Source organism: Plutella xylostella, chromosome 2, assembly GCF_932276165.1.
Source record: "Plutella xylostella chromosome 2, ilPluXylo3.1, whole genome shotgun sequence".
In the NCBI taxonomy this organism is placed as follows: domain Eukaryota; kingdom Metazoa; phylum Arthropoda; class Insecta; order Lepidoptera; family Plutellidae; genus Plutella; species Plutella xylostella.
In genome coordinates, this window is record NC_063982.1 from 1,758,605 (window position 1) to 1,772,039 (window position 13,435).

Consider the following 13,435-nt stretch of genomic DNA (forward strand, 5'->3'; position numbering starts at 1 on the left):
TATTTTTAAGCTTAAGAGCTAGTTCTCATCCTGCTCCGACAGTGAACGAACGCAAAGTATTGTACCCACTATCGATCACGCATTTCGGATGCCAAACTGACTGTCCGAAAGGTCGAGACCGTACCACCACGTACTACAGAGGTATGACTCGTTCGAAGAGCTTGTCAGGCTCTTACAGCAGTTAGATGTGTCGGTCAACGGAAAGATAATCTACAGGCCTGCTTTATTTATTTAGGAGCACTAATGTGGCCTCCTTTCAGTCATTGAGAAACTCACTGGCACTCAGGCTGCGGTTGAACAGGAAGATAGACTGTCTAAACAAATCCTTTTTAGGCTAGTTAAAAAAAAAACTTTAGGTAGGTAGTATGTTAACTAGAACTACAAATAAAACAGTATATGTGTCTCCTCTTAAAGTTGGTCACGAGGAGTTACGATGATTACGATCTGAGGTGACGCTGACGATATACAAGGTGTTGCAAAATGGGTATAAAGCTAAGCCAAAAGTGGATTTAGGAGTCATTCTGATCCACTTTTCTTCAACAATTTTGAAAATTCACAAAATAAAACCTTTTACAAAGAAACTTATTCGATCACGTGACTTTTTACTATAAAGACCGAATTTATTTTTCGAGAATTTCCAAAACTAGTAGAACAAAAGTTGTTCAGAATAACTCCCTGAGTCACCGCCTGTTGGCATAGTATAATCTTTTTGCAACATCCTATATAGGTAATATCAGGTTTACCTGGACCTGTAGAGTGAGATTTGACCTGGCAAGGGGAGTCACAATAGATCTTTTAGGTTGCAGTGGCGAATGGGCACTGGTTTCCCTGCCCATTTCTATAACTATAACTATATGTAATTTTATGGCAATTCAATAATGGTATGACATTTACATATTTGAAAAAATAATAAAAAATATTGGTACATTACCTATAACCCTAATAAAAAAAAACTGGTTCAGCCCTTCCTTTAAACTTATAACACCCCATACATATTTTTTATGAGTTTTTTTTAATACTAGACGACCGTATTGCGTAGTAGTTATTGACCCTGACTACTGAGCCGAAGTTCCCGGATTCGATTCCCGGCTGGACCAGATCTTTGTTTAAACACAGATATTTGTTCTCGGGTCTTGGATGTGCCCGTAAAATGGCAATAGGCCCGCCCCCTATTACATTGGGATTTAAACAACACTCGCGAAAAGTGGGTGCAGCAATGCACCTCTGCCTACCCCGCAAGGGAGTACATTAGTACAAGGCGTGAGAGTGTATGTATGTGTGTATATATGTAGATAAAGTCGCACTTAACCGCTTTTTTTGCAAAGCTTGTTAAATACCTTCATAGATTTAAAAAAATATGTACATTTTAGTTCTTCAATTTTTAAAAGTACTTATACTTTTGAACACCCTTTAGTGTACAGACTACCACATCTTAAAATATATATTATAAAAAATTACGGTTTTTGGTTTCAAATAATACAAATTGAGAACTTAATTTTCAACACCCTGTATATTGTGTAGCTTACCTAGCATACACAACCGTTAAAATAAAATAAAGTTAAATTATTACCCCTCAGAATATAAACAGGCTCGCGCTTTGGCATACTGTATTGACCGTATAGTTCTTATTCGGAGAATCTAATAAGTGTCATTATGTATAATGTTTACCTTTATCTATGCATCTGTAACTCTATAGTAAAAAATGTAAACAAATCGAAAAGGCGAAATGTTTTCTAAGAATTTTCGGCTTTTCTCCATCTAAAATGTTTAGAAAATTAACTTTTCATAGCAAATGCATATGTATTATAATATTTGCAGTCATCATTTGTTGATTTAATCAGTTTTTGTGAAATATTTGATTAAAAATAAAATGGCGTGGGTATCGCTCCTAACAGGCCGCCACCAGGGCCATAGAGAAAAGAACACTACGTTTTAAGAGATGGGAGTACAAGGGAAAAAAAAAGATTAAAATACTTGTATTTTTTTTTTATTCACGCGTACTACCAGAGGGTACCAACAAAACAAAAATTATGACGTACAAAACTGCCAACATAGCCCCGCTGAAATAGTGATGTGCTTCTTATGGATATTTTTTATCGATAACTAGTAAAAAAAAAAGTGCGAGTGTATGTATTACTTTAATTTCAGTTTTACACAATAGGATTTCAGTGTTACACAATGACACCAACGTTAAGTCTCGGTTCAACGTTATGTTATGTTCCTATTTGAACACAAAAATATAATCCATAAAATAAACTCGAGATTTTCCGTTGACGTAAGTGCTATGATATAATGTTGAAATAAAATAAAAGTGGAAAAATATTATATTTATTTATTATAAAATAAAGTGTCTGCAGTAAGTCCCACACATGGAATTGTTTTTTTTTTCAATTGTGTTCTTAAAATGTTGTGGTAGAAAATGATTGCCACAAATTCGTTTAAGTTGATGTAGCTTTTCAATAGGCACATAAACCACATCCTCCTTACCGGTCATCTTAACCCACTGTTTACATCTGCAAACAACATTTTATAATTATTATTAAACAATTGACAACATTTCAAAATTTTATACAGTTGAAATTCGAAAACCATTTAGAGATATGGCTCACAAAAAAAAAAATGTTTCCGATTTTTCTATTGATTTATTTCAGAGAAAAACATAAAAATCTAAACTATCATTCGTGACATCACGATGTGGCATAATAATTAAACGCGCTTTTACTTCTAAAACATGAACAAAAAAAACATGTTATGTCACTTTGACAATGACAATGACAAACATCACTCAAATGTCTGTCACTTTTATGTGTCCTTGTCAATGACGAAAGTTCGTGATTGGTCCTTGCCACAAAATAAAGTTGAAGTTGAAGTTGATTGGTCCTTGTTTATGTCAAGTTAATGTCATCCAACTTTTTTTTAGGTTAGGCAGGCAACGAAAATATTTTTATCCAAAGCCTCGACGTGACGTCACTCATACTATAAATATTTTGAACTTTGAAATTAAAAAAATATATTAAAACATAGTAATATTAAGAAATAAAAAAATACGGGTCATCTAAATTTGTGATATCTCGTCGAAAATAAAATAAAATCAGTGAGTATTTTATTTGAAATGTTGTCAATTAAATATTATTTAAGTAGGTATAATAAAAGTCACTGGTAATTTTTGTATGGAGATCCGAATTTGATTTTCGCTAATTTCCAAAACTAGTAGACAAAAGTTGTTCTGATTGATGAGCTGTGCGTACTAATGATAAATAAAAATATCGATATCGATAAAAAAAACATTCATGCACTATTGTTGGTTGTGCTGACCCTCCAGTTATTTTATTAGACTTTAACTTTTTTATACATATAAATAATCTAAATCCTATGCTTTAGCCTTTAATTGTAGCTTACCTTTCCTCATCCAGTGGAAATTTGGCCATGAAAATTCTCTTTTGGCCATCTATACGACCGGCTAGCGGCTCTTAAACCACATATTTCACAAGTTTTATAAAACATAATTATTATCAATAATATCAAGCAACACTAATAGTTAGGTACCTCCACACAAACACTGCACTTATCCACAGTAATAATAATATATAAATAACTGTTAAATCTTAATTTATTTATGATTTAAAATTATTTTTCAAACTAAACGATTGACTGACTGACACTGACAGATGACAAAAGCCAAAGATGTCTATGATAGCGTAAAAAGTACTCTGTGAGCGGTGGTCGCCATTATTTTTCGTACGCGTTCCATACTTATTTTTTCCCAGACTGTCTTTCGCCAGACTGACCAGTAGGGCGATCCGGAAAAAACGCAGCACATTCTATTCGATAGTCTATTCGAAAGTGCTGTCAACCTGTCAACAACAAAATGGCGGTGTATTGCGGTGTACAGATTTGCGAAAGTTTGACAGCTATCATTCCATAGGTCATTGTCAGAATAATATTATGTACTCTGTGGTCATTCTTTTCGAAACTCATTCGAAAGGTAAAAAGTGTTCGAAAGTGCTGTCAAGTTGACAATAGTCGCACTCGCATTTGATTCTATTCGTTAGCTCGAATTTTCATGATACGGGTACAGGGCGACGACTGAACAAATCTGAAATCTGTCACGGCGTCATCATTTTTAAACCGGAATTTATTAGTTTTTTGCAAAAAAAGTTGACTTCTGGTCCATTAAATCCAACTCTTTAAGGTAACTTTGTTAAGAATTTAATTACCTACACATACATATAAGATTCCATGAAAATGGGCCCTCTGATTTCGAGGGTTTTTTCATAATAAGTCGAAAAATGGCAAAAGACATGGTCTGTTTGCAATTTTTTTTAACATACTTATTATAATCCTGCACCAATTTCTAAGCAACTAACATGTTGAGTATACCCTCTGCTACAATATATATTTTTCTCAAAGTGATAGAAGCTACCGTTTTTCCAATCTAATCAAGTATATCAAACCGACTTTAGCATTTTAGGTTTCGTAATCCCCTTAAACCCTTACCACAAAACCTTGAGACAGTGTTCAACGGATGTTTAGCACTGTTTAATATCATAGATCTGTTAAATACTATTATGGTGATTACCCGATAAACGTTGTTTTAAAACACCCAAAACGGACTTTTCAATTCAAATTAAACGAATTTCTAGATTCTCGATCTTAAACCAAGTTTAAAGTCTCTTTACAATTGTCAAGGACAGCGCTAAACATCTGTTGAACACTGTCTAATTTATTTTAGTAGAATATTTTACTCGGGTGCGGGTAAGATGGTGTCTGCTAAGTACGCCATGAGATATTTCGCGGCCGTGGGGGGCAATGCTACTGAAACGCATGTAGAAAAGAAAGTACTGGCTTCCAGCCCTATTATGGAGGTTAGTTGGACACTTTATAGTAAGGCCAACTAGCGCCACCTATTGCAAAAAATAGTTTTTCCGAAAAGTTACAAAACACAGATTTTTTAGAACCTACCTCATAATACTTAGGGCCTTACCACAAAAACTTAGACAGTTTTCAACGGATGTTTAGCACTGTTTAATGTCTTACGAATCTATTAAATACTATTCTGGTTATTACCCGTTACACGTTAGTTACTCATTACGATACGCAAGTCTACCAGAGGGTGAGAAAGGAACTATAGACCTCTATGTTTTTTGATCTTGACAAAACTTCTTTTATATCTTCTTTGTGTTCTCAAAATTGTGTGATATGAGCAGAAAAATTTTGTCCAACAACCGACCATTTCTGCTTGATAATGATGATAGTGAATCTACTTCTTCTTTAATAATAATAAATAAATAATTTATTTAATTAAAAACACAGATTTTAAGCCTAGTTACAGTCACTTAAAACTAAGTTTTAATATCTAGATAATTAAGTTATTATCTTACTTATACAAGTTATCATTTGTATGTTAACAGGACTTAAAATTTATAATATTAACTACTCACCCCTGATACCTGAACTAGGTGTTAACCTGTATCTCAGGCACCAGGTTTCTTCCAACAGGTGCATAAACAGAAGCTACCAATTACAAATTTATAAATGATTATATATGTTTTTGTAATTAAGTTGACAAAGAAAAGGACAGCAAGTAATCATCAAAGCGTAGTAGGTGCAAATTATAGTATAGGTATATAATATTATAAGAGGTTTACGTTGTTACATAATGATGATAGTAGATTCACTACTTCTTCATCTTTAACTCCCTGACGCTAAAAAAGAAGTGTTATTTTACATTCGAGTTAATATACTTCCTTATTTCTACCCACAGGCAATAGGCAACGCCAAAACAACGCGCAACGACAACTCCTCCCGTTTCGGCAAGTTCATCGAGATCCACTTCGACAGCCAGTACCGGATATCCGGCGCGAGCATGCGGACCTACTTGCTGGAGAAGTCCCGAGTGGTCTACCAGAGCGCCGGCGAACGGAACTACCATATATTCTACCAGCTGTGCGCGTCGGGGCTGCTGCCTGAAGCACAGCTAGGTAAGTGAATAGATCCACTTGCACTCTCAGTACCGGATATCCGGTGCACTGGACAAGTCCCGAGTGGAGAAATATCATAATTATTATTATCACTTTTTAATTTAATCCACCCCCTTTATTATGTTCCTGGAAGCTAGAAGAGGGTGACTAAAGTCGTCAATCTGAACGCCGACTTTGAAAATTTGCAAAAACATTATGTTGTTTGTTTTCCGTAATAAAAAATTAAGTGCTAAAGTGAATTTCTACATTGAATCTTTTTTTTTAAAGAAAAAAAAATACACACCATTTGTATTTACAGTCTAGAAGCAGTATGCAATACGCTTCTAGACTGTAATAACCTGCTAATTGAGAAAAGTAAAACTAATACATACATGGCCATATTTATAAAATAAACATATTTTTTATTCCACAGACCAACAGGAGACATTCCACTACTTGAACCAAGGCGGCAGTCCGAAGATAGACGGCGTCGACGACTTGAAGACATTCCATGAGACCAGACACGCGTTGACCACGCTAGGTAAGGACTGTATTCTTAATTATCTCGCATTAATAGCTACCACATACACTATACTTAATTCATCAATACAAACGTTGCCTGTACAGGTTTTTGTAAATACACTCACGGGCATTGGAATAGTTCCACTCACAAAATTCCGACGCGAAACTACCCCAATTTTTTCAACAAAATAATATCGTTTTTTGTTGGCCCTAATGCTGCTCTGTTAAATAAATAAATATGTGGGGACATTTCACTCACGGCCATCCGACCCCAAGCTAGGCAGAACCTGTGTTATGGGTGTCGGACAGCTGATATATCTACACAAATACATATAGATAATATAAATATCAACACCCAAGACCCGATTACAAATATCTGTCTTTAAACAAATATCTGCCCTAGCCGGGAATCAAACCCGGGACCTTAGGCATAGCAGTCAGGGTCACTAACCACTACACCATTCAGCCGTCAATGTACTTTAATGTTGCAGAAGGCCTTATTAAGGTAGATTTTTCCGTTTAGGAATAATTTGGTGCTATTCTCAGTGGAACCTTTTCATTGCCCGTGAGTGTATGACGACCGTTTGGTGTAGTGGTTAGTGACTCTGACTGCTATGCTGAAGGTCTCGTGCTCGTGTTGATTCAGATGCAATCATAAAAATACACGTCTTCATATTGTTACGTGTGAAATTTCAGGTGTGACCGAGAGCCAACAAAAGGAGATGTTCACTATTTTAGCAGCCATCTTGCATCTGGGCAACATCAGACTGATCGAGAAGTCAGACGGGGGCGAAGACGGGGCTTTCATTGATGTATGTTGTTTATTATAGTTAGAATAGAATATATGTTTATTTGACACAAAAAAAACAGACATCGGTTACAAACATTAACAATTTACATTGATTGAAAGGTTTTAGTTTAAGGTTTAAGGTTTTAGATATTTATTTCTCATAAGAACTAATTTATAATTCACTTAAAATGAGAAAAACTATTCTAACTTAACTTAACATGCATTCTTAAAATCTAGTTAACGTAAATCTATATTTAAACAATACAACAAGCCAAGAGACTCCACAAAATTACCTATTATATTAAATTTAAGATTAGTAGTAGAATTAAAGTACACCTATATTATTAGTCACATATTCTTTTAAACGGCTCTTAAAAATTGAAAGTGAAGCTGATTTTTTTATTTCTTGTGGAAGTTTATTATACATCTGTGCTCCTTCAAATAGTATATTTTTTTTCCCGAACTCTGTTCTTGGTGAGGGTAGTTGCAGGTGATTTTTCGTACGCGTCTGATATTTGTGTTCTCTTGCTTTAAACGATATATTAGAATTTACTAATTTATTTGTAATTTTATAAATAAGAATACACGTTTGGAAGGTATATATCTGAGATATGTGCATGATATAGGTGTCAGCGTAGATTTTTTCGTCGGTGTGAGATAGTCATATCCAAATAATGATTTAATTAACTTATTTTGGGCCACTTGCAATTTTTTTAGATGTGCTTTGGCTGCTGAACCCCACACTTCTATCAAATATTCAATATGAGGTCTGACTAAGCTATTGTAAATGACATACTTTACACTAAGTGGTAATGAACCGGCAATGCTACGAATCATACCTGTAAGGGATCTAATTTTGGAAATCGTTTTTTCTATCTGTACTTTCCACGTAAGTTTTGAATCAATGATTAGACCAAGGTACCTCTCATGTGTTGTCTTTTTTAAAGTTGTTCCATCTATTGTAAGTGGTGGATGTTCCGGTATTATTTTGTTTTTCGCAGATATTATCATGTAACACGTCTTGGTGGCATTTATCGTTAAAAGATTTCCTTTTAGCCAATCAGATAGACTATTTAAGTCTTCTTGTGCGTGCTTACACAAGGTATGAATATCACGACCATAGTAAAATAAGCACGTGTCATCAGCATATAATGTTATTTTACCCCGCAAACCCAACTCACAGATGTTGTTTACGTAAATAAGAAACAGTAGTGGACCCAAAATTGATCCTTGCGGTACACCGCATTGGATTTTTTGAGGTTTACTCTTGAATTCTCCCATTTTTACCATTTAAAATTTAAGGTAAAAAAAATTGATGACCTATAATACCTACCTACAGATCTTCTTCTCCTTGCGTGGAGGTGTTGTAGTAAACATTTTTTCTTAACTGGTGACCCCAACATGATATTACTTCAGTTCTCTCCAATTCATAACTATTTAAAACTTATCATAATGAACTTATTATTGTATTTTCAGGCTAATGACAAGCATCTATCGCTAGTGTGCGACTTACTGCAAGTGTCTAAAACGGAACTGGAGCTGTGGCTCACGCATAGACGAATAGAGTCGGCTAATGAAGTCATCGTTTCGAGGTACTTTTGGTTATTTAATTTGCAATATTTTGTTCATAATTTTATACAAAATATGCTACAGGGGTCGCTCTAGCTTACCACAATTCTATATCATTTACTTGCTGATTACATGACATCTCTTCTAAAAGAGTCGCACAGCATTGTCGTTGTGAGCGATATCTGTAGTGCCGAATTTTAAACTAAGAATTAAAATAGAATTTGTGCCTTCAGAATCAACATAATTATTTACGTATAGTTAGCAACAATAATAAAAACCAATTCGTCCACAGAATGGAAGTAACAAACGCAGCGTTCGCCCGCGACGCATTAGCTAAGCGTCTCTACGGAGAACTGTTCGCGTGGCTAGTAGCCGCCATCAACAGGGCTCTGGAGACCAAACACACGAGGAAACATTTCATTGGTTAGTATTAAAACACTACAGCACTGTTAGACTACTACAACAGTACAGAGCCGCGAGCACAGGATTCGAAACCTCCGTTTACGTTGCATATCGTCAAATTAGCTAAACGTCTCTACGGTGAATTATTCGCGTGGCTAGTAGCCGCCATCAACAAAGCTCTGGAGAACAAACACACGAGGAAACATTTTATTGGTTAGTAAACAGGGTGTTGAAAAAAAATTATCATCATCACGACCCTTCGGTCCTTGGTCCTTTCAAGGAAGGGTCCACAACGCTGGCCCAGTGCGGGTTGGTGGACCCAACACAAGCAAACTTGTGCTGAGAGAGTTGTCGGGTAAGTGGGCAACCCGACTGTCAGATGTTTTCAATGTTGACTAGGGTTCATAACTGCTGCTGAAACAGCAACCGAACAACATTGAAGCTCCTTAAAATTTTTGTCTATTCTATTCTAAATACTACCCTACTTATATTTCAGGTGTCCTCGACATATACGGCTTCGAAACGTTCGAGATAAATTCCTTCGAACAGTTCTGTATAAACTACGCGAATGAGAAGCTCCAACAGCAGTTCAACTCACACGTTTTCAAGCTAGAGCAGGATGAGTATATTAAGGTATGTTTCTGTCTCTTTTTATTGACTTTTAGCATATGATATAAAATAACCGGCCGGCCTTATTACCGGCTGGTATTCAAACCCGTAATATCACACTATAAACCACTCTCTCTAAGGACTTGTAACTTGCGACAGTAATCAAGCATTTTGCCTTAAAAACTGATACAACAGTCGCAGACTTTTGCGATGCGACGTCACAACGCAGTTTTGTGTACAAGGCCTAAAGCGTCATAGATTTGACTCGTCGACGTATGGTTGCAGACAATAATTAAATAACCTAAGTTTTAGTAATAGCGGATTGAACATTTAAATACACACTTAATACTTTTTGCAATCCCACAGTATGCCTTTTCCCAACCTTTTTAACCCCCTTTCTCCCCACAGGAAGAGATCTCCTGGACAATGATAGACTTCTACGACAACCAGCCGTGCCTAGACCTGATCGAGGACAAGCTAGGTGTCCTAGCTCTTCTAGACGAGGAGTGCCGAGTGCCGCAGGGCAGCGACGCGCGCCTCGCCGCCAAGCTCCGGGACAAGTGCCGGCAGTACCCGCACTTCGCCGCGCCCCGGTTCGCCACTTCCGGTGAGTATATGATATTGACTTTTGTAAGCACATAATGAACTACTAAACCACCAATTGAGTATTTAACTGGAGATCCGAGCGCAGCGAGGCAATACAACCTTTTAATCTTACCACAAATAGAAGAGCCGAGCGAAGCGAGGGAAAACAATTGAAACCATCATACCACAAACCCTGTAGAGCCGAGCGCAGCGAGGCAATACAACCTTTTAAACTTACCATAAATAGAAGAGCCGAGCGAAGCGAGTCAACACTATCTATATAATCTTACCACAAATAGAAGAGCCGAGCGAAACGAGGCAAAACAATTCAAACCATAACACCATACGCCGAATGAGTTAGCCCCGCAAAACTAATTAACTATGAATACAAACTGTTTGCGAAATGGAGACGGGGCATAAATAAAATAAAATTCTAATCCTAACTGATATTATAAATGAGAAAGTAACTGTGTCTGTCTGTCTGTCTGTCTGTCTGTTACTCTTTCACAGCTATTTAATAAATAAATACCTTTCTCCCCACAGCCTTCATAATCAAGCACTTCGCCGACGATGTCGAATACCAATGCCACGGGTTCCTAGAGAAGAACCGCGACACAGTGTCGGCGCAGCAGCTGCGGTGTGTCCGTGGAGGCAACCTGCGAGTGCTGGCAGAGCCGCCTGAGACAGACACGCACACGCTCTCCGTCAAGGTACATCATCATCAGACACTAATCAACCACAGCCTCGGGAGGCCCTTTTGGTGTAAACCAGAACATTTTTATACAATCGCGATTTTACAATCGATATTTGTCAAAGCGATCCCTGATTATGAAGGGACCAGCTACATCTGTTATAAATCCGGGGACGTGTTGTGTGTGATGTGTGTAGCAGTGGTGTTTATGTGGATGTGCTTGAGCAGCATGTGAGCTTGAAATCGTTATTCGCTAGACTCACGGGCAATGAAAAAGTTGCACCCACGAAATGCCGACATCAAACGGACCCATCTTCAGCCAATAATCATCCACTGCTGGACATAGGCCTCTCCCCAGGAACGCCACAAAACTCGGTCCTCGGCCTTCCTCATTCAGCTACTACCGGCTACCCGCCTAAGGTCGTCAGTCCAGCGGGCAGGAGGGCGTCCCACGCTGCGTTTGCCTGTTCTTGGTCTCCCCTCGAGAACTCGTCTACCTCAACGGTTATCGGTTCTTCGGCAGATATGACCAGCCCACTGCCACTTCAGCTTGCATATTTTGACAGCTATGTCGGTAACCTTAGTCCTCTAACGGATAACCTCATTTCTGATACGATCCATCAGAGAAACCCCAAGCATAGGTCTCTCCATAGCACGCTAAAGGCCTCTACACACCAAAGCCGCTGACCCGGCGGCTCAGGCCGCCGGCTCAACCCGCCGGCCTCATTTTGTACAATCATGCCTCATTTTGTACTATGTTAACCCGCCGGCACTAGGCCGCCGGGTCACCGGCTTTGGTGTGTAGAGGCCTTAAGCGACTATCAATGGACCAGTCATACCGTCAGTGTCCACGTCTCTGCACCATACGTCACACCGTCAAGGTATGTCTGTAAATATGACAACGGATGGTTGTATTTTCATGAAATTTGGTGTGTAGGTAGCTGAGATTCTGCGTCAGCATAGGGTACATTTTAGTAAAAAAAGCTGAACCATTTTGATCAAATTAGGTCTGTATGAAGTTAGCTACTTTTTATCTCAGAATTTCCACGGGGCTAAAACAACTTTTATGACATGTTATGTAGCAATAGCTAACTGACACCCTGGATTAACCTTTAAACTACTGTTTATCCCGAAAATCCCGCTGTAAAAATGCTATGTAAGTATACATGATTTGTGACAATCTAGTTTACAAAATGGAAATTCATATTTTTTTATCCCGGAATTGCCTCAAGGCTGAACCAATTTTAACCCATTTCCTCTCTCCCCACAGCAAGACACCGCCCGCCGTTCCTCCGGCCAGAAGTCCACAGTGGGGTCCCAGTTCCGCGCCTCGCTCTCCCTCCTGATGGCGACTCTCTCCGCCACCACCCCGCACTACGTGCGCTGCATCAAGCCCAACGACCAGAAGAGGGCGTTCCAGTTCCAGCCGCGCCGCGCCGCCATGCAGCTGAGGTGGGGCTGCGGGGTACCGCCACTGAAACTGCCACTCTACCATATTATTCCGTTGAACTGTCATTATCAGTGTTAATTCTTACCATATTCTTACACAAATTTCGGCACGCGTGGTTTTCATAGAAATGGGTGCATTTGTGGTATCTACTACGAGTATAATAGAAAGACGTCTGTGGTTAGATCCATACAAGGTATGTCCTGAACAGGAGCTGACCTGATCACTCTCACACTTTTCAAAATGGGTATCTAAATTTACACCATGTGTGTGTGTGTCAGTGGTAGTATAGCTCCCAAATGACTGAAAATTTTCATTTTATCTTTTAAGGTTAATGTTACCCCGCGTGTTTTTAGCCATATTTCATCAAAATAGGCTGAGCCGTTCACAACTTATGCGACTTCTACTGAATATCAGGAGTTTTTAACGTTGTTTATTTGTGTGTTTCCAGGGCGTGTGGTGTGTTGGAGACCATCAGGATATCTGCGGCCGGGTTCCCCTCGAGATGGCTTTATCAAGACTTCTTCTCAAGGTATCTCATCTCATTCACTGAAAATATGGGTGCAATCTACTAACTATCTATGGAGGAGCAATATTTTTTATTCCAATTTTCAAAAATCTTACATAATGAGGCTTACTATATTATCACTTTTGCAACTACCTGTATTTATGTGCAATGTAAACTCGACTTTGCTGTGTGATTTTGCAAAGTTAGTCTTTAAGGGTGGCTTGAGACACCCTAAATCAGTTATTTGTTTAGTTATAAAAAAACATGTCAAAGATAAAGATGTACTTATAATCTCTTTTTACCAGATTTGTGCTTAAATAAAGGTTAAACATAGCTTAAAAAATTGTTAGGA

At 38.0% G+C, this 13,435-nt stretch overlaps 1 protein-coding gene and 1 long non-coding RNA gene across 2 annotated transcripts in view; one reads left to right on the forward strand and one right to left on the reverse strand.

The window, feature by feature from the left end:
- The window catches only part of LOC105383718 (unconventional myosin-Va), a 72,305-nt gene that overhangs the window by 23,174 nt on the left and 35,696 nt on the right, over positions 1 to 13,435 (forward strand). The window contains exons 7-16 of the mRNA XM_048622588.1: positions 5,765 to 5,981; positions 6,394 to 6,501; positions 7,179 to 7,294; positions 8,749 to 8,864; positions 9,134 to 9,264; positions 9,740 to 9,876; positions 10,261 to 10,459; positions 10,981 to 11,147; positions 12,399 to 12,580; positions 13,027 to 13,107. Coding sequence (XP_048478545.1) covers positions 5,765 to 5,981; positions 6,394 to 6,501; positions 7,179 to 7,294; positions 8,749 to 8,864; positions 9,134 to 9,264; positions 9,740 to 9,876; positions 10,261 to 10,459; positions 10,981 to 11,147; positions 12,399 to 12,580; positions 13,027 to 13,107 — 1,454 coding nt within the window. The remainder of the gene's footprint in view (positions 1 to 5,764; positions 5,982 to 6,393; positions 6,502 to 7,178; positions 7,295 to 8,748; positions 8,865 to 9,133; positions 9,265 to 9,739; positions 9,877 to 10,260; positions 10,460 to 10,980; positions 11,148 to 12,398; positions 12,581 to 13,026; positions 13,108 to 13,435) is intronic.
- On the reverse strand, positions 2,120 to 3,784 carry LOC125488884. The gene is made up of 2 exons (XR_007266553.1): positions 3,400 to 3,784; positions 2,120 to 2,513 (listed from the first exon to the last, which is right to left on the reverse strand). It is a non-coding gene; the product is annotated as an uncharacterized LOC125488884 (long non-coding RNA).